We start from the raw sequence: 18,799 nt of genomic DNA on the forward strand, positions 1-18,799 counted from the left end.
TTTTTTTCAAGAATTATATGCATCAGACCATATCTGATTGTATTATCATAAAATTCAACTGTAAATATGCATTTCTGTTCTTTCATATTTAGTTGTGGGAAGTAAAATTATGATTTATCGTTACAGAGTACCGTGTCCAGTCACAAAATTTCAATCTCCTCGGTCTGGAATCCTTTTCTTTTGGCTACAATGTGAAGTGGCCTGTATCATTAGTTTTGAATAGAAAAGCTTTGGCATGTTACCAAATGATATTTCGACGTCTGTTCTACTGCAAGCATGTGGAGAGATTACTTTGCAGGTATGTAGTCAGTACTAATAAAAATATTCCCTTTTTAATTCACTTCATTGAGTGTTGTGTTCTTGTGCTGATTACCTCAATTATGTTGCCTTACAGTGTGTGGCTTTCTAACAAGGTTGCCAAGTCATTTCCATTGACTGCATCTCAGACCTACGGACCTGCCTTTGCCCTGCAACAAAGGATGCTAAATTGTGTACAGAACTTAGAATACTACATGATGTTTGAAGTTATTGAGCCAAATTGGCACGAGTTTCTTGGGAATATGGAAAAGGTAAGTAGTGCATAATTTTTTCCTTGAAATTCTGTGTAGTTTCAGAATATCTGTACCCTCTGTATGGCATAGACCTTATGGAAAACAAGTACATACATAGCACACTATTGTGGAAGGTTAATTCCACTGGGTCAAGTTCTCCATCACAGCTGACGTTTCAACAAATGAGTCATCCATCGTAATCAGGGCATGAAGATTACATGGCATGACTCATTCATAGAAATGTCGACTGTGATGGAGAAGTTGACCTGATGGAAATCTGAATAACCTTCCATGATGCAATATGGGAAAGCCTGCGATCAAGTAACAGATTTTTCACTTGGATTTACGAAATATGTAATGTCTTTTACTGGGTGAAAACCTGCGACTAAAATTGAATTTCATCACCAAGGTACTGTTGTCACAAGGCCAGGAACTAGCTGTTGGGTGATTTTCTGAAAATTGTATTGTTCATTGTCATTGGGTGATTTGTGGTTGACATTTGATGATAGGAAGAATGCTTATATTTCCTTTGGTGAAGTTTTCCGATATTTCTTCACTTACTCTTACAAAATTTTGATACTTAACCCTTTCGATAAGGTGGAGCTCTCTTCTCAGCATAACTGCTGGACTGAGCCCCAAGAAACTCTTCGGTCCCCTCTGTACAGAGATTTTTGTAGCGCGTTGTTGAGAAAGGTCTCATGGATAATCACACACTCTCAACACCAACCTTTTTCGACCCTTCCTAGCATGGACTCCGCATTATATCGGACTCTGAGGGTAGTTGAGCTCCCTCCTCTACGGGTTTATAACCCTACCAGCAGCATTAGTTCGCCATCAACTTATGATAGTTTATGCATATGAATAAGCTAAATGGATAAGTGTTGCTTGCACGTAAATTGCAGACCTTGAATTGAATTCCTCATTTTTTTGTGAGATTTGTCAAATTTTGATTGAAGCACTACGGTCAATATTAACGAATTTAATGCATTGACGATTTTCATGTTGATGTTTGAGCTGTACGTTGTTATAAGATAATATTTATGGTAGAATTTCATTTGAAAATTGTAAACGCTGCTCAAAAGACAAAGACTTCAAATCTTAGTATAAATTTTTTGAGAAAGAAATAAATATTTATTTTGCAAACTGACTGAACGAACATTAAATTACTGCAGTCCCTTGCTACAAAGAGGGGTAATTTAAGATGAGGGGTCTGGGTACTTGCTCCCAGATTTTGAGGGTAAGGCCTAAGCCCAGCTACTTTGGGTCCTGAAACTAAGACTTCAAATACTGCAACCGTCATGAAAGGGGAAGAGCAACAAAACTTGTATTTTTGGTATTTGTTCACCTGGGTAGGAAAATCTCTAGCAAATATTTTTAGCTTTCGTCTCCCTGGTCAGGAAACTGAATATGTATTTTAATTGTTAGTGGCGAAAGGGTCAATAATTACTTTTGTACGCCTTAAATATTTAATTAAGCTTGCAGTCATTTTAAGGTTCATTAAATAGGCAAAGAATAAATATTGAAATAATTCTGCTCCTGATATTGTTGGAAATAGTTAATGTTGTTAGTTAGTAATGTTTTTGTCAGAGGAATTTTCAAACATTCCGGATTTCTGGTTTTCTGGGTTTCTGGATTCCAGATTTGAGGTCCTCAACTGTATTTTGATTATTTTGCACTTAGTACTTACCACTTGAAGTTAGATAATTATCTCATGTACCAATTAGAGAATGATCCTGCTTGAAGTAGGTCAAACATGACTATGCTAATGTTCATTGACTAAATATAAATCCTGCCATTATCATGGCAGGCTGTTCCTTTTGTTCATCAAAACGTAGAACAAACCTCATACTTCTTGTTCAGTCTTTATCATTTAAATTTTAAATTACAATGTTGTGTTTTATTTTGGTTACACCAAAAGGAATTGATACACACAATATTTTATAAAAATCATTTATTTAAAAACTTATGCATATAATGTAAAATACTGCTGGTTTTGAAGCACAAAGGTAACAAATTTAGTAAAAGCATGTTAAATATCATCCCTTAATCAGAGGGTCTTCTTTGTTACCTCCCTCAACAAAGACAAATGCGCATCAGTTTCCCCTCATTCAGGGAAACAAGAAAACAAAACAGCGAACAACATGTTTCAACAACACCAATTATTTTAGCCCTGTTTGGATGATAGCTGTTCTGACATCTTCTTTAACAGGTTCTCAATTCCTTCCAATCTCAGTTGAACATCATCTACTCTCTGTCGTATATCATCCATTTCAGTTCTATGTTTTCGTTTTGCGATAATGCTTCTTGCTGCCTGAATAACCTTTCGATCCATGGAGCATGCATGGTTGCATGTGTTTTTCTTTGAACAGCATCTCGGTTGTATTTTTCCTCCTCGATTCACTAAAACTTGAATGCTGTTGAGCTCTGGGAAGATGATTATTGTCTCACCTAGTCCACTCCTATTATTCTCTGGATTCCCTGATAGCTTTAAGTGATTTACACGCTTGTTGGTTACACACCTAACTAGCTTATTCAGTAGTTCAAGTGGTTTTCCTAGCATCATAGATTCCACATGCGATACGAGAGCTACCCGTGACAAATACCCTACTAGTTCAGCCTTGTCCTGCACTGCTTGTGTGTCGCTGACTGCAAGTCCATTGAGGAGATTAAGTAGCACTACAGTTATCAGAAACAGGAATAGCAAGAATACAAGGTGGCTAGTGACTTGAAATGCATCGAGGGGTAGATCCCCAAAATCCAACTCTCCTGTGAGCATCACTGCTGTTTTAAGAACAGATCTTCCAGGATCAGCAAAGAAATTCTTTTCCTCCTCTTCTCCATCCTGCTTTGGCTCTTCATTTGCTGGTTCCCCTTTGCGAAATAATATGAAGAAGCTCAGTGCAAATGCTACAATTAGGAGTGAGTACCAGGTGAGGAAGATAATGAAGTTACGAGAAACAGTTGTGAACATTGTTATGTATGTTGATAGTCGTGGGTGCCGTCCAACTAGGAGGACAAGTTCAATCCAGAGCAAAAGGATTGAGACAGCTGCTAGGTGTTGTTTCACATGGTGCTCTAGCTTAGTAAATAGCATTAGCATGGTGAGAACAATCATAACGATTTCCAGGACGTTTTCTAAACTTTTTACATAGTTGATTGGTGATATTACTAATTGGAAAAACTCACGGAAAGCTAACACAATGAGCAATATAGATGATACCATGTAACAAACATCGGTCCATTCCATTTTCTCTGTTTCAGTTTCTTCTGAATCTGTGCCATAAGTTCCAAGAATGTAAGCCGTAAGAAAGACAACAAAGGTTGAATAGAATATTAGATTGCCGTAAAAGATCCAACGAATACGATGCCATTTCAGAAACAGGAAGCTGCTTATAATAGGATGTTTCAGTAATCTTTGGTGCTCCTTCGAGGTACAAAAGTATGAGAGTGGTTCAGTTTCTTTGATTGGTGAATTGTAATCATCCTTGTCATCTGTTATTGCTATGCAGGCATTTGATGAGTTAGAAGGAGGTACGATCATGCTGTAATCAAATGTTATTTCATAATCCTCCTCACAAGGTGCTTCACCATTCGTTCCAATACAATTATTCATATAATCTTCAATGATGGAAGGAGTAACTCTGGATATTGCTGGCTCTCCCATTTTATTTCGAATTCCAACATAAGACCCTGCATGAAGCAAAGCTGCCACAATGTCTTCTACTTGACGACCACCTCCATCAAGGTTTTGAGCAGCATAATGTAAAGCTGTATTTCCCATAGCATCTATGGCGTTGACATCTAACCGTTTCCTGTTTGGTGTTCGATCGTCAACCTCTCGGATGGCTTTGGTAAGGATGTCGATGCATTCCTTATAATTTTTGCCCTCATTTCCACTCTTCTCCATTCTTGCTGCCTTGTGCAATGCAGTTTCTTTGCGACAGTCATCTCTAACTGTTATATCAGTCATGGTATGTGAAACAAGGAGGCGAAGTGCATCGCTATTTCCTTGGTAGGCAGCTAGAAGTACAGGCTTCCATTGTGTCCCAGGGCACGATACATTTGGGTCTACTGCTGGATTGTTAAGAAGGGCAACTATGAATTCTTCCAGGCCCTGATTTTCACATGCGTACTGTAATAAGGTGTATTTTCCATCATGGATTCGGCCCAAATCCAGTCCTCTGCTCACGGCAGTAGGTAATAATGCCTTAAATTTAATCGAGTTCCTTTCATGCTCGTATTGGAAAAGGAGCTTTTCAATATCACCTTCTTCTGGTGAGTTATCACTTGGTGGACGTAGCATCTCAAATACATCTGGCATCTTCTCTTCAATCAATGATCGGGATGAAGGATCGGCATCTGGATTTGCTCCTAGCGAAATGAGAAGCTTTACTGCATTCTTATGACCAGCAATGACAGCAAGGCGGAGGGCAGTGTCTCCCTTTCTGTCTTTGTCGTTTATGGAGGATCCTGCATTTATCAATTCCTCTAAGGATTTCAAATGACCTTCCCCATATGGCTTTCCTCCTAGAGCTCCATTGGCAGCTGAGTGTAAAGGAATCCTCCCATGCTCGTCCTTGGTGTCTAATTTTCCACCTTCATCTATCAACAGCTTCACCATATTCGAGTGTCCCAATTCACTTGCAGCATGGAGAGGTGTCTTTTTTCGTTTAGCGTTGTATGCATTGATGTGGGCACCATGCTCGATCAATACTTTTGCCACCTCAGTGAATCCCTGGGGAAAGAGATGTATGAAATTTTGTAATTAATTATAATATACGGCAAGGTCTTAGGGAAAATATTGTGTATAAACTTGGCTATTAAGACCACTGAAATTAAGGTTTATGATATGTGTTACTCACTTTAAAAAAATAATTTAGTTTAGTAGTGCAATGGATAATACTTGGAAGGGTGAAAAACTTAAAATTATTGCTGCCAGCTAATGTTAAAGTTATGAGTAGTGAATTACTATTGTTTAGAATATGAAATGACCTTATAAAAATTAGATTACAAAAATTTAATTGTGTGGGTAAACATCATAGAAAGGGCTTATCTAACTTTGCAAACTAGTGAAGATTATCAAACCCTTAGGTTCTTTCCATTTACTCTTGTCTTTAAACTCCTTTCCATTATTGTCTGTCGTAGTAAACGTAGGGTTTTAATTGTTCAACATGCAGATTCATTTTTTTTTGTTGGCACACTATTAATGGTAGAATCGTCATAGATTGACAAATTTTCTTTTTGTTGTTGATGTTCAAAAAATTAAATAAAGTTCTGATCCTTATGAGATAAAAAGTTGGCTCAGCTTGAATTGTATTGGTTAAAGGTTCTCATATTGTTTCAATTTATTATTTTTTATTATTTTTTTATTTGATAAGTTCGTTTTTCTTTGCTCTTTGACAATCCAGTGTGGAAGATCACTCGCAATATGAAATGTGACATAAATTGAATAATGTCGCAGTGGAATAGGAATTGGTTTTACTACCTAAAACATGTGCATTCAGTGGTATATGTTGGAGTTCAAATGCAAAGTATGCTATAATCAAATGATTCTATCTTTTAGCTTTGGTTAAAATTTACATTGGATATAACTAGTTCATTTTTACTGAGAGAACGACCACCCTACTATATTTTTAACCCATTGACTGCAGGAGTACATGAGTTAAGCTACGAGCCTGTGCAGGAGAGAAGCAAGAAATATTTTTCCCTCCGAGATTCTCGCAAGGAGTGAACCCTTATAATTCAGGGTATCCCCTCCTCCTTTCTTACCAATGAATGGGCCTACGTTTGGGAATTGGGCTGTATGATAGAAATTTCTGGAAGGCATCCCCTGCCATGAGGGCTGTTTAGTGATCCCTACAATGAGGGAAAGTGTGCTTGGGTCTGACCCAGGTAGCAATAAAAATTTGGGAAGGTACGTTTAGTCAGTGGTGCAGCAAAGCGCAGGTTTTGGGAGATAAACCCAGAGCTCAGAGAAATTTTTAATTTTAATACATTTCACTTAATTGGTTTATGCTTGTAGAATAGTGTAAATATTAATAAAATATCCCTTAAAAGACAGTAAAGTTCACCATTTTGAACCATATATCTGAAAAATTTTCTAGGGGAGGACCCCTGCACCTCCCGCTTACTCTGGCGGGTATTTCACACCCTCAGACACCCTAGTGTTTTGCGTCTAAAACCCCCCCCTAGCCTTAATTCCTAGCTCCGCCCCTGCCGTTAGTAGTCGAGCAATGGTCAAACGTTTAAGAACGTTTCTCCCGCAGTCAGCATGAAAAGCATTTGAAAACGTTCCCGCAGTCTAAGGGTTAAGTAAGGACTTCTCTGTCACATTTAATTGCCATCCAATAACATTCTTCCTACATTATCTTTATGAGTCCTTTGACTATTCATTTCATTTTGATTTCCTCACCTTGACTGCTGCTATGTAGAGACATGATCCAAAATCAGGCATGCCATACACATATTCAGGGTCTGCTCTCTCCAGGTGATGCTTAACATCTTCTGCTGAATTCTTTTTGATGGCTATGAGTAGTGCTGCTTGTGCTGATGGATCGTAGTTGCCTTCCTCTCCTCTTTCTTGGAGCTCCATTTTGTCTGCTCTGTCCATGTGATGAGATCTGTAATCACCATGAAAAATGGGAATCAATTTGAGAAAACATGAGAGAGATATTCACTCTGATTGATTAATGATGCAATTGCTGAGAAATCAAATTTTCAATACAGGTTTTTGCATCAAAATCAACATTTTGTATTCCCATACTATTCCACATTCTATCTTAATTTTACAATTTCATTAGGGAAAATTATCATCAATAATGCTGTATTATTTGCACCTACTTAATGACAATTAGTGAATGGTTAAGCTAGGCTCTGTATTATAATTAGAAGATAGTGATAGACCTATGTATAAGAGTAAAAATATGGAAGAACATAGTGTCCTTAGGATATTGACACTAAATATATTATCATCTCTCCCTCATAGCCATTTTGACAGTTTGACAAATAGGCAAAAAAATTTATTGTTAATAATGTTTAATTATGTAATTATTTCTAAATAATCTTATTTGTAAAACTTAACAACTTTTAAAAATAAACTTTTCCAATTTTGCCGCCCTCTGAAATCTGCCGCCCGGGGCATGTGCCCCTCCTGCCCCGCCCTAGATCCGGGCCTGATCTCACTCGCATGTGGCACATTTTCCAAAAATTGTTTTTATTCACTACTCCACTGCGCTGCGTTTCCCATGAATATCTTCGTTTGCGTGGAAACGTTTTTCTCGAGGTGGTAACCAGTATTTATCTCGCGCGGTGGAAATTGGAGTGTTCTGATCTCTGGTGCCTGTGGCGCAGTCACGCAGCAAATCATGTCCTTCCATTAGTGGTAGACGTAGCGATTCGAAGGGATAAAGGAAGGGTTCTCAAGTATAAGCCGGAAGTGTAGCGTCAGACTACCTAACCCGTCGGCGCCACCTGAATTCAACCCGATGCCCGATTTGAATCTCACGTACATGCGAAACACCGAATTTCTGACATGAAAGAATCTGCTAAGATCGAAGTTGTATTCGTGAACGCTAGAAATGATGGAAATGACGTTAAGGCCTTATTAATAATGATGTGGTACGTGAGTCAGGTTTCTGAATGGAGGACTAACCTCCGATGCGATAGACCCTGGTTCGAATCTGGGTGACGAGCCGTGGATTTATAGAGAAACTCTGGTTACCGGTATAATGTTATTTGGAGGAATTATAAATACAATTATTCATTCGTTGAAGTAAATGTGTAATCTATACTTTACTCATCTTTTCGTATAATTTTTTATTAAGGCCATGCATCGTTTCTTTCTTCTGCCATAAACTGATCGTTGCGCTTAAGTTGGTGGTTTTTATCCATCTCCGTTTGTGATTCTCTTTTTAATAATGCTTTTTCCTGTCTCAGCATTTTTTATCAATGAAAAATAATTACCATCTGAGTGCGATAATTGTACAGCAAAGTACGGTATTTTTGATTTTGTCTTGCACAATTCGGGAATATTGCAGAAATCAGCATGGCTACTTAATGAACGTCCGATATATCTGGCGTTCATTAACTAGCCATGCTGCTTTGTCATATGTGAAAATTTCGGCGTCTGAAACAGAAGAGAATATTCCGATGCATGAATACAGTTGCTCAAGGAAGCTCCCTCTTCTAAGCCTAGTCTTCCCGCAAGTGCTTGACTCCTGCCGGTGGATTTATGTCGTAAACAGACCTTTAACCACCAGATGGTAGGCGTGGCTGTCGTCCTAAAAACGTGGAATTACTCACAGTGTTAGAGCAGTAGTAGAAATACTGCCGGTGATGAATATTGCGAATACTGCTTGCGGAAAGGTACCCTTTTTTATGGTCCGTCTGCTCCTATTAAGATATCGCTGCCCGTGTTACTTCTCTCATTATCTCCTTTTGTTTGTATTACCTTAACTGTTGTATTATTACTTCTTCCTTATTGGAAAACCTTTCGCAATGCATTACTTTAAATGTGCAGTCAACTTTGTTGTCTCGCTATACACATTGTTATTCGTGCAAATCAAAATGATATTTTGGTCAAAGCAATCCCCATTTATTTGCCTAGGTCAAAGTTCCAATTTACCTCTCTTAATTCTCCCCGAAGAGCTGTATCCATCTCAGTAACAAAAGCGTTCTCTTCCAATGAAAATATCTGTAAGAGTTCCAATTAAATGAATTTTTGGCCTTTTTATGCTTATGTCGTCTGACGCCTTTTTTGCCCTTGCCTCATCATATTCATTAATTTAAATGCTTCTCAAGCCCTTCATTCAAGAAAAGTCATTCATACAAGAAATTTCGCACGCGCACGTTTAATCCTTATTTGCTCGTCGTTATATGACCATAATGACGTGCTTACAAAGGATTGCTTTGTGATTATTGCTCTCATGTATTGTATTAAGTCAGCAAAGTACATTGGCCCTAATACCGATATAGTACCACTAAGTTCCCGGAAGTAGTAAATTGAGTGTAATTTACGAGATGTACTTTCTTATTCTTGCCTTGCATTCCCATCCATTATATGATTGGGCTGTATTCCCCAATGAATGCGATTGATGGTCTCCTTATATCCACCATTATCATACCCAATTTTGTATATCTTTTTGCTATTCTACTGCGAATTGTATACCCATCTTGCGTGTTTATTTGTCGTCGGAAATACCTTTGGGCGAGCTCCGTGAGGATCTTACGTTATTTTATGTCCTTGGCGTTGAACACCGTTTACCTCGGCGATGTATTGATATGCTAATAGCCGTACGCTTTCGTGTCATTTATCGTTCGAGACGTCGCTGTCAATTCCGAGGGACGAAAATTTGTGACTCCCGTGTCATCGTGACGGCTATCTTTTTGGCGAGTTTCGTACCTGAGGAGCTTGTCCCCGGTCTTCCCGAGGAACTTTCATCGCATGCAACAAACGTTGTGTTGCCATTGTATGTTTTACGTCCGGCCGTGGAGTCAGATGGGAGTTGCCAGCATACGATTTGTGTGTAACTGTTGAGACGAGTGTGAAAATCAGATCCCTATGCCGTGTGGCTGAAGTTGCACACTGAGCGAGGTAACTTGAAAATACGCAGTTATCATAAAAGAATGGCGTGGTTTGAACATGATTTAAATGAAAACAGAATTGCTTACAATTTAATTGCGCATGTTTAATTCTGCCTTTGTGATAACGCGACGTTATACGGCAAGGAAACATTTTATTTTTCGAATTGGTCGTTCGAAACATTTTTTGCATGATTAATAAATTTCAATTTGTGCGCCTTTAGTCGCTCGACAAGAGAAAAATCCGGCGTCGGCATAGCCTACTCCTCAATAAAATCACCTAAGGGGCCACGGCTTAACGTCCCTTACGACTGACGGAGTGCTGCTCTTGAAGTGCCCGCTTCAAGGCACTCAAGCTGGGATCGGGCAAAGTCTCCACCACCTTATCCCTATCTTTCTATGAACAACTGAAATCGCACCATTCTTTTATGATAAATATGTATTTTCAAGTTCCTGTATCTCGTATATAGAAAATATACATCCTAACAAGTATTGTGGGGGAAGGTTCAAATTCGTGATACTGAGACATATCGACAAGGGTCTTCTTTATGTACCCCTAATTTTTTCTTGGTGATTGCATTAGTTTTTTTTACGAGTAAAACGTCTCGGAAATAGACCGTACAAGCGGGTGTGCTGCGTCCTCTTAAAAATTAGGACGGATAGTAAGAGGTGCCTTCGGCGAAAGGGGGCGATAACAATCGGGTTGGGAAAGTGAAAGGAGCGGATGCAAAAATTGTAGTGTTCAGGGAGAAGACGTCGGAGATCGTTATGAAAAAGGAAGGGAATGGAGAGAACGGAGTATAATGGCGTACGTATAAAGTGAAGAGGATTTCCGAACTAAATAAATGAATGAAATCAATTGATTTTAGCGTGATTTGGTGGAACGATGAGATATTCATGGTGAAGCTATAAACCTAGTACTCTTCCATAAACTTGCATTTGCTATCGACTAGTTTCGACGGTTATAGCGTCATTATCAAGAAAAACAGTCGGTTTGTCTTGATAATGACGCTATAGCCGTCGAAACTAGTCGATAGCTTATACAAGTCTGTGGAACAGTGCTGGGTTTTTTGATTCACCATGAATATATTAATGAACCAAATCATAAGTTTTCGTACATATTATTCGTTCGCACATATTATCGTACTTAAAGAAATAAAAAAATATATCAAAACTACGCGCAATACCGCGAATAGAACGGAGTAATATCTAATTTCATTAGTTTCGAGGTAGATAGAGATATTTTTGGAATTGCTTGATTTGATGAACAGTTGGCATAGCTAGCTGTGTGCATTTACGAGTGAGTCTTCGGGAAGTGCGTACGGAAAATAATTCAGCATGAGAAAAATAATTCGCTGAGATCAGGACTCGGGATTTCCTGATGTCGTTCCAAGTGCGTAATCACTTTAGATACCAAAGAGTCCTTCTCCTCTGTGTGTGTATTTGTTTACGAATAACGTACTTTATTCAAGTTGGTTTCAAAACATAAGAATAGTTTCATGTGTGTGATGTGAGCGGTAAGTCTCTAGTTGTGTGATAAACCACTTGTAGCTTTACAGTTTGAAGTTCCCAGTGTTTTTTCTTTGAACGATTTATGTGCACATTTTTGTGCATATGCAAATTGAAGTTTCCTGTGCGTTTACCCGAACGATTTAGTGTCCATGTTCTACAGATGCAAAAATTTCTTGTCTAATTGAATATTCCGCCTTGGTCTGCGTACCAAACTGAAACTGAGTCCCCCGTTTTGTGCCGAGTAATTTAACCAATGAGGTTACCAAGGGGCTCGCCTTCCCTTTTGAAATAATGTCTTCAGCGGATGTAGTTTTTAAAAAGGCTATCAGACATAGATAGTTACGTGACATTACCTACAGTCGACTGTATAGTAGGGCGGATCGCAAAAATCGATTTTTTTCAAATCCATCTGGCCCAATGAAAAAAAGTTGTGGGACCGATCAAAAATAAGGCCTGAAAAATTTGAGACCTGTACGTGAACCCCTGACCCTCGCTCAAATGCAATTTAGGGGGGGAGGGTCAAAATTCGAAAAATATAATATTTTATGGTCGTTCCCTATAGATTTTGCCGAGTTACTGCCCTTTTAGGGCAAAAATTTCGTGCATTTTGACGTATCTGCCACCGTTTAGCCACAAAATGCCTAATTTGAGTCCGCGTCCGCGAAGAAAATATTCCAACGCCCACGCAGCGTCGCGGATACCAGAGCCGCAGGCCGATCCCTTCCCCTCCACGCTCGCTTCTCCCCCTCCCACGCCTCTAACACGGCAAAATTCATCCCGCGCATGCTGCTAGGAGGTCGTTTATCTTTCATAATATAAATCAGAAGATGGTAGACGGTAAAAAACGATGCGTAGTGAGACGACTTGTCCCTTATTTGGCGCCTCGTCGGCGTTAAACAAATCGATGTTACCAACTTTTAGAGAAGTGATGAAATTATTTTAGACCTGCGCGCGCAGGAAAGGAGACTACGGTCTATGAAGACGCCTCTCGAGTGGCTATGAAGGTTTGGGAACTTAGGTTATGCACTTCTATTCCGGTATTGTCCGACAGCTGTGACTAAATGGATGAATAAGGGTGAAGGCCGCCGGCGCACCCTCCCCGCTCCCCTCTCGAACGCCCCAGATGCAGCAAAATGCACACCAAGTGCGTCTTTCTTCGTTAGTCTTACTAATATTTGATTTATCAGCATCGTCAAGTGAGGAACAATCACGAAGGAATTATTCAATTACCTGCTTTCCAGTCTGTATTTCTTATGTTATTGTCATTCCTTGTCTTTTGCTGCTGTCAACAAAGTTTTGGTAAATTATTTCGCGAATCTCTCGTCCGTATGTATAATAAAAGGAATATTGAAATTTAAATTTGAACTTTCATCAATAGATTTTTAAATCCCGCAGCGCTAAGCTTGGATACAGCGATTATTCTAACCGCGATACTAACGCACTCGATACTCTCTGCTTTACTCGGTGCTTCTGCGTGGCACAAATTGATTGGTGCTTCGTTGGTTTTTTTCATTCAGTGATTGTATCTGGCGAGGAGCTAAGAGCAAAGTAGGTTGGTGCTTTTTCCCACCCCTATTCGGAGTCACCCGTGAAGTGGGAAGAGTTCGCCCATGAACGATTTCACTGCCGGCAAAAAAAAGGTCCACGACCGTATCGGGCGGAAATACGACTTAATAGTGGGTGAAATGCCGACTGGACCGTGGCTTCGTGCAAGAAAAAATTGTCTTTACACAAAACAGAGATGTGTAGCACAGCACAGGGTGACGAGCACATAACACTGGAGGTGTCTAGCAAAAAGGGTGATGTATATTCAGGCCACTATGTGGATCCCCGCGTCCTAACATATTGCGGCATTCAAATTACCCCTACCAGCATAAGGGTAAATTTTGGAAATCAGGCAATACGTGCTGTGCAGAGTGTTGTAAAAAATTGCATGTGTCACAAATTTTATGGAGGTTTTGTGTCAGAGGAAAAGATGTCTTTTATTCTTTCGTTGCAGTCATACCGAATGAGTTTGTTCACTCTGACTAGTTTTATCTGATCGTGACATCTTCCATAATTTCTCCTCTTGGAATATCTTTTCTATTACATTAGTGTTCAAATTTTCTTTCTTCTAGGTAATACCCCTAATGTCTCGTCCCAATATCTGCAGTTTTTGGAAGATTTTATTTGTGTCATGGAATGTGTGCGGTGCATCTTTCCTGGCTCGTAGTTCTCTTTAAATATCTTTCTTCTCTTATGATCGAAAACTAATTTACCTTTTTATAAATGGTTTAGGTCAATATTATTAATCTTCGTACCTAATTACATGTAATTTAGTCATTCATTTCTTTCTCCTCCCTCTCCATTCCTGTGTACCATGTCCCAATATTTATCCAAACGTATGTGTGTATTAGGAACTCGCATGAATACCCCGAGTGCCTTGAAAATGGCCGGAAAAATCTGGAACCGTCGTCAATTAATTACGTATATAATAGGGGAGCCAGGGATCCGCCACCCCCCTCCCCCGTGAAATGAGGAAATTGAATAAAAATTTAAGGAACGTGCTCTGAATTTGGTAGGTTAAGGAATCATACGCGAGGGCATGGCCACGGTATGCAGTGACTTGTCGTCATGTATGCTATCATTCATTTATACTTTAACACAAAATATGGTTAGTGCTTATTTAAAATGAGTTAACCTAGTCTTAAATGATATTTCCCCTTCTTAATTTATCGTCCATCATCGTAAGTCATCAATTAACAGTACTAGCAGTAGCTTAGCAGTACGCACGGGAGATAGAAAGCGAACTGGAAGGGGTGATATCGCCTTACTGAATATGAGGAATAAGCCTTAATTGCACTTAGAGACACGATCGCCTCTCCACCTCGAGGTTAGGCTCTGAACTGGGGTCAAACCAATCATTACTGTTAGTCCCTCAGCTGCAAGTGTAAGAGAGGTGGTCCAGGGGACCCGACCCTCATTGAAATGAGGATCTACATACGGCATTTCTCAATAAATATTCAAGTAAAAAATTTGAGATGACTTTAATTTTTTTCTGAGCGGATTTTTTCTAACAATAAGTTAAGATTTAGTTTTTGCTTACTTTCAAGCTTTAAATTTTACTCAGTTAAGTTTTAACTTAGTTACCATCGATAAACAAATCCAATTCGTTGAAAAAAAAGGTACGTCGGAATTTTTGTCTCTTCTTTTTAATTAATTTACAACTGAATTCCTATTTTCTTTTTATTTGTATTATTTTAAAGACATTGTGCTTACCTTGTATGTCATTATGAATCAACTTTATCTACTCAGATAAATTTATAGCCCTGATGAAGGTGTATAAACATACCGAAACGTTGGCCAAAATTTGCATTTAAATTCTACAAGACCTATAATCCAAGATACTATAATTAGGTTTATTTACATTCAACAGTTAAATTTCATGTTAGAAGTTTCCATTTATTTTTCAAAGTACTTTAAATACTTTAAATCCGTTTTTTTAGGATCCCTTAATCATGCTTTAAGGACTGCTTTGAAATAAAATTAGGCGTTAAAATCTCAGACTCATAAGGATCAACGTTGTGTTTTACGTTGTATCCGCCATCTTGACCGTGAGGAACCGAAAACTTTAAATCCCAAAGGAGTGGGCGATATATCGCATGCTCTTCAGAGCATTTCCATCGGCTGCTCGGCCTCGGAAGGGCGTTGTAATTTGTCCTTCCACTCACTTCCGGTCCCGTCAAAGCATCGCTATCTCCTTTCGATGGACCACATGCGGTACTCGCTCTCATCCCGTTCCGCCTACAACTACTGTTGGCCGCCCATGACGTGACGTACTTTTGGTTCCCGCTGCCGCCGTGTGATGTGACCTTGGGGCGAGGCTTTGAACGCCGCTACGGTGCAGGCTTCTAGCAGGTAGCTGAGTACCCTGCTAGCAGGTAGCGCTTGGCTTAAATATGGATTATTACTAACTTATCAAACGAAGGAAACTTTCCAACCCTTAAGGCAATTTTAATAGGTGATTATTAAGAGATGTTTCCCTGAGCTCTGTGCCTCATGCATGCATTGGTAATCTCAGGCGATGTAAAACTCCTATCTACTCGTATAGAAACTAGGTCCCTGTGACGTCACGTGGAGTGGAATCGCATGGGCGCCAATCTGGCCTTTTTCAAATGAGGTTAAAATTGACCATTGTCATTCGTCTAAACTGGGATTTCTAAAACCAAATAATTTGTATATTATGAATACACTAATGGTGGGTAAGGAATCGCAATGAATGCCTTTCATTTTCTTTGATGAAGGACCCTAACTACCCTATTTATCAAGCAATCTAAGAATTAGTCTAGCGCGCAGACTCCGAGTCTCTAGCGGCTCCCAGCCTAATTCATTAACATCGGTGTAACGCTTTCTCTACTCCCGTAGCTGTTTCTGGCAAATCGTCTTTCCTTTGTATTTTGTTATAGTTGCCTTATCAATATATATTGTATGAAAATATCAGCTCTCCTCGATTGACAATCTGATTCGATTTTAGAAAGTCTTTATTTTATGTTATCTCATTCAATTTGACTCCTGGATTCGACTGTTTCCTAAATTAATCCATTATCGTTCTCATCTATCTAATATATGTACACCCTTTTTTCTAGAGGACATGTTTGAAATAAAATTAAGTGTAAAAGATCTCTTGCCGGCTCTTCTTTTTCTGTAAGGCAGTGTTTTTTCCATATTTCCTCGAGTTTCTGAGGGTTTGCTCCGTGAGGTAGTGGATGCGTTAATTAGTATTATTTGCATGAAATGGTTAAATTTTTACTAAAAAGTTTGCCAATTTAACTATACCGGGACTAGCCACGATGATATGTTTACGGAATCACCCGAAATTTAAATTAAGTCGTCCACTATTTTATTAAAATTATGCATTTTTTCAAATTATTTTGAATACTTTAAATCCGTTTCTTTTGGTTCGATCGATCATGCTTAAGGATATTTAAAGAAAGCCAGCCTTATTTGCCACAGTTTTCTTTTCGAAAGGGTCACCTCTTTCGGCCTACGGCTTCCTCATTGCTGTGGTTATTAGAATAAGGAAGTCTGTGGAGTAAAGTCATTCTTCTTTATGGTATCATATTCCGAACGACTTATATTCCTACCTCGTCCAGTTCTTCAAAACTCGGGAACATTGCCAGTGTAGGAAGTATCCTTAATGCATGACGAAGGGCATAAACGACGAAGGTTGGGCGTTTGCCTCTTGAAGCCAATTGCTCCTTGCATTAAAGTCCACGAAGGACATTTCTGTATTCACGCACGGGGCTTGAGCTCACGTATGGAGTATTTCCTTTCGGTGTCACTGGGGTCGCTGCAGCAATTGTAATTGATTGTGTCGCTTATGTTTTTGGAAGTGACGTGGGATTGTTTTATTCCATTTCGGGGTGTTTTTTTGTGCCACTGTTTGTCATTTCCTGTCCGATGGGAAGTCCTTCATTCTAGATGTGTATCGTCGGCATTAGTCGTCACGCCTGAGCTTAAGCGAAACATTTTTTTGTGGCTTAATTAAGTGTTTCGTCTGTTTTTCGCTAAAAATTCAAAATTTATTTTTTGTTCGTTTGATTAGGTAAAAAATTATTTGACTCGGGTCGGGAGACCTTTTCGTCTGTTTTGAAACAAAGTTTTTTTTTCACTGCTGAGGACCTGACTACATGGTTTTGCGTTCCTTAATGTGCGTTTTGGTTTTCGGCAGCTGAATAAGGGAATTTGCAGCCAACGAAAAGACAGGATTTCAGTTTATATTACGAAAAAAGATTTCGTCCGAACTCATGTTTTGTAACCGTAAAAGTCAACCTAGAAACCAGATTTAATTGTAAAATATCTGGAAGAAATGACGAAAGTAAACGTCTTCGTGGGTAACACTCAGGCAGAGGTCAATTCCGTCGTCTTCATTTTCGAGCGAATTTACAGTTCCTGTGCGCGTCATTTTTAGAAGTTCATCGATGCTCATTTCTTGTGATTTTAAAATTCTGTCTTCAAAATGTTTAATAGCTCTTCATATAAATTGTGCCTTCTTTATATCACTGGCGTTTGAATTGTATTGCTGTCATCGTTTTCTTTCCATAGGAGCGCCATGCCTTGGAATCGATAGATAAGGTAGGCTAGAAGGAGTGAAAAAGGCTTAAGTACTTTTGATGATGAATTGGGGTCTTACTTATACGTTTACTGTTACATTATGTCCCTACCTTCACTCAGTACGCTGTATATCAACTCAATACGTGGTTTTGTATCCCATAATAGTTAGTAATTTCGGAGTTTTCCGCTCTTAAATGTAGTTACTCGAAATATATATGCTAATCAACACGTAATCCTTCAGCAGTTATTTTCTCCTTTAAAAACTATAATTGGATCGAATGGAATTTTTACATCGCCAATTTTGGTTGCAGCAAAGCAGTAATTAGGTACTCTTATTTTAATAATATTCCGCAAATGTCTTGACTTAAATATTTAATCATATTCCTTTCATTATTTCGTAATTGTTCTCAGCTCAAAATGCTGCAAAGCGGTAGTTGTCAATGAAAAATAGCGTGTATTCTATTTCAAGTTTTTGGATTTGAAAAAGTAAAGTTAGCTCTTGCTTCCTGTTTATCATGGTGGAATCTCCAGGGCCTGCGTCTGGCAATTCTACCTGACGGCTTAGGTCATCATTTGGAGGGCTCATTCAGCTTGCTTCTGGTACTTATAAAATAAGCCTGTCCTCGAAATTTCGTGTTCCACTTCGGAGGCCTTCACCTGTGGGTTGCGTAGTATGATTTTATCGCTCAGTTGGAGTAGCGCCTGGACTTTCCAATTCATTTTTCTGATATTGGAGTCGGATATTTTTCGAAAATACCCCTCTAGCTCCTCGCAACCTCTCATTAGGCTATTTTTCTGTGAGCTGGATGTTTTCGTAGCCGTGCATCGCTTCATTATCATCAGTCATTTTTATCTTTTTTTTCAGAGGTTGGTTGCATCTTCAATCTTCTCTCTCACTAACATTCGTTTGTTATATTCTATGTCTCACTGCCCTATGATTCTGTGTGGAGTCATTTTAAAAAATTGAAAATTTCACAAAATTATGGTCCGCGTCATTTGAATGATACTTCTCGTTACTCAAACGCTGATTTTTTATTCTGGATAAAATTAATAGTGCACGAGAA

General features: G+C 39.0%; 2 protein-coding genes across 3 annotated transcripts in view; one reads left to right on the plus strand and one right to left on the minus strand.

The window, feature by feature from the left end:
- Nucleotides 1-18,799, plus strand: part of LOC124162925 (gamma-tubulin complex component 2-like) — an 87,687-nt gene that overhangs the window by 16,076 nt on the left and 52,812 nt on the right. For both annotated transcript variants that reach the window (XM_046539665.1, XM_046539666.1), the window contains exons 12-13: nt 127-298; nt 395-569. In XM_046539665.1, the coding sequence (XP_046395621.1) occupies nt 127-298; nt 395-569 (347 nt within the window). The remainder of the gene's footprint in view (nt 1-126; nt 299-394; nt 570-18,799) is intronic.
- LOC124162924 (transient receptor potential cation channel protein painless-like) overlaps nt 2,488-18,799 on the minus strand; it is a 34,658-nt gene continuing 18,346 nt past the window's right edge. The window contains exons 2-3 of the mRNA XM_046539664.1: nt 6,964-7,171; nt 2,488-5,286 (exon numbers count right to left, since the gene is read on the minus strand). Of these exons, the coding sequence (XP_046395620.1) occupies nt 2,716-5,286; nt 6,964-7,161 (2,769 nt within the window). The 5' untranslated portion in view covers nt 7,162-7,171 and the 3' untranslated portion in view covers nt 2,488-2,715. The remainder of the gene's footprint in view (nt 5,287-6,963; nt 7,172-18,799) is intronic.

Source organism: Ischnura elegans, chromosome 7 (assembly GCF_921293095.1).
Source record: "Ischnura elegans chromosome 7, ioIscEleg1.1, whole genome shotgun sequence".
In the NCBI taxonomy this organism is placed as follows: Eukaryota; Metazoa; Arthropoda; class Insecta; order Odonata; family Coenagrionidae; genus Ischnura; species Ischnura elegans.